The sequence below is a fragment of the Seriola lalandi genome, unplaced genomic scaffold (assembly GCF_002814215.2).
Source record: "Seriola lalandi dorsalis isolate HSWRI2012SDOR001 ecotype SW California unplaced genomic scaffold, Sedor1 jcf7180002000554, whole genome shotgun sequence".
In the NCBI taxonomy this organism is placed as follows: domain Eukaryota; kingdom Metazoa; phylum Chordata; class Actinopteri; order Carangiformes; family Carangidae; genus Seriola; species Seriola lalandi.
In genome coordinates this window covers 109-1,952 of record NW_019471213.1, presented here as the reverse complement: position 1 = coordinate 1,952, position 1,844 = coordinate 109, and the positions used below count along the sequence as shown (strand labels likewise).

The following is a 1,844-nucleotide window of genomic DNA, read 5'->3' as shown; positions in this document are numbered from 1 at the left end:
AGGAGGACAGACGGTGCTCAACCCCTGGGTGGTGATGGGAGGAGTTGCTACAACAGTCTGCCAGCCTAACGAATTTATCATGTAGGAATGAGTCTCTGTTACACATTTCCTTACTTCTGCTGTTTGAGCTACTCACTGCTGCTTAAGAATAATGTTTAGATTTGTTGAAATGAAACTTATCATGATGATGCCATGTTGGACATTTCTTAGGCCAGACAATGCAGTGCCAGGAGATGTGTTGGTGTTGACCAAGCCACTTGGAACGCAAGTGGCCGTTGCAGTACACCAGTGGCTAGATATTGTAAGTCTGCTGCTCACTCATGAATAATTATGTCTGGAGAGTTATTGTTTTTTAAGGATGACTACTAATTTTTTTCAATATCTCAGCCTGAGAAGTGGAACAAGATCAAGCTGGTGGTAACCCAGGAAGATGTAGAGCTGGCCTACCATGAAGCCATGATGAACATGGCTCGGCTCAACAGGACAGGTAATACCACTATGAATGTGTCCCCATAATTGATTCAGAGTCATAACTGCCTTGCACAGTGTTGTTGAACTTTTGGTTCTTGTCATTATTTTTCAATTAAATTACCATGCTAAGTTGAGCATAACTACGGCAGCTGTTTGCCAGAGAAGCATTGAGTTTTTGAACAGCAGCAACCTCTGCTGCAGCTCGGCTGTATTGCACCCTTTGCTGCTCAGTCTCTTCTCTGCTAATAATGTCAATTTTAACTTAAACCATTAACTACTAATCTACTTTCAAATACAAAAGAATTCATGGGAGATAGTAGTTGCATACTATAGTTTCATGCTTGCAACACACGATTGTCATCTCATATAAACTGGGACCTGGTCACACAGAAGCCAAAAAATATTTCTTCAAGGTTGGAAGTGTGGGTACACAATAGGTTTCTAGTAATTGTTTTTGTTGCCCTTATTACATCAGATTTTTATTGTTGCCTATTATTAATTTATAAATAACTTGAGGATTAATACTTGAATTGCAATATCTGTCATCATAATGGTTGTTTGTTTGCTTTCAAGATTGCATGTTTGGCCCACAGTGAGTTACAGTCTTTGTGAATGTTAACACACACGGAATAATCTGTATTTGTTCATATCACTGACTAATCTTCAGCCATGAAAACAGAGTAGTCCATATCCCTGATCAAGAAAATGAATCCTCCAGATGCCTTTCTAAGTCTCTCTGTTTTCCCCTGTAGCGGCTGGTCTCATGCACACCTTCAATGCCCACGCAGCCACCGACATCACAGGTTTTGGCATCCTTGGCCACGCTCAGACATTGGCACGACAACAACGAAGTGAAGTGTCGTTTGTCATCCACAACCTCCCAGTGCTGGCCAAGATGGCTGCAGTGTCCAAGGCCTGTGGGAACATGTTTGGTCTCATGCACGGCACCTGTCCTGAAACATCAGGTGTGTGTAGATTTATGGTTATTTCCTTCTAATTTAATGTACCTAACTTTTCTACCTCATGCCGTTTTTTTGAGTGAGCCTCAGAAAGTGTTTTATAATATTACAAAATATACAACACAGGAAAACATTAATAAAATGCTGGTTCACTGTCTGGCAGTCATAACTACAAAGATTCAGTCACACTTGGTCTTTTTGCCAAGGAGCAGGCTGTAAGGCCCTGGACAGAAAACCTCAGAGTCCTGCCTGTATAGTATGGACTGTGAAGATGAACAAAATCTGAAATTGAGTCTGTATTTTATATGCACCACATGAGGTGAAGCCAGTTTACTTCAAATGTTGTTTCCAGTGATAATTTGTTATGGCATGTGAATACAATTTTGTAGCTAGGACAAGATAAAGTGAATAACT

The 1,844-nt window shown here is 40.6% G+C and overlaps 1 protein-coding gene across 1 annotated transcript; it reads left to right on the top strand.

Moving 5' to 3' along the window:
• Positions 1-6: 6 nt before the first annotated feature.
• Positions 7-1,483, top strand: LOC111662455 (selenide, water dikinase 1-like). The gene is made up of 4 exons (XM_023416318.2): positions 7-81; positions 211-301; positions 388-487; positions 1,224-1,483. The coding sequence occupies exons 1-4, from the start codon at positions 35-37 to the stop codon at positions 1,466-1,468; spliced, it is 483 nt and encodes a 160-aa protein (XP_023272086.2). The 5' UTR covers positions 7-34; the 3' UTR covers positions 1,469-1,483.
• Positions 1,484-1,844: the final 361 nt, after the last annotated feature.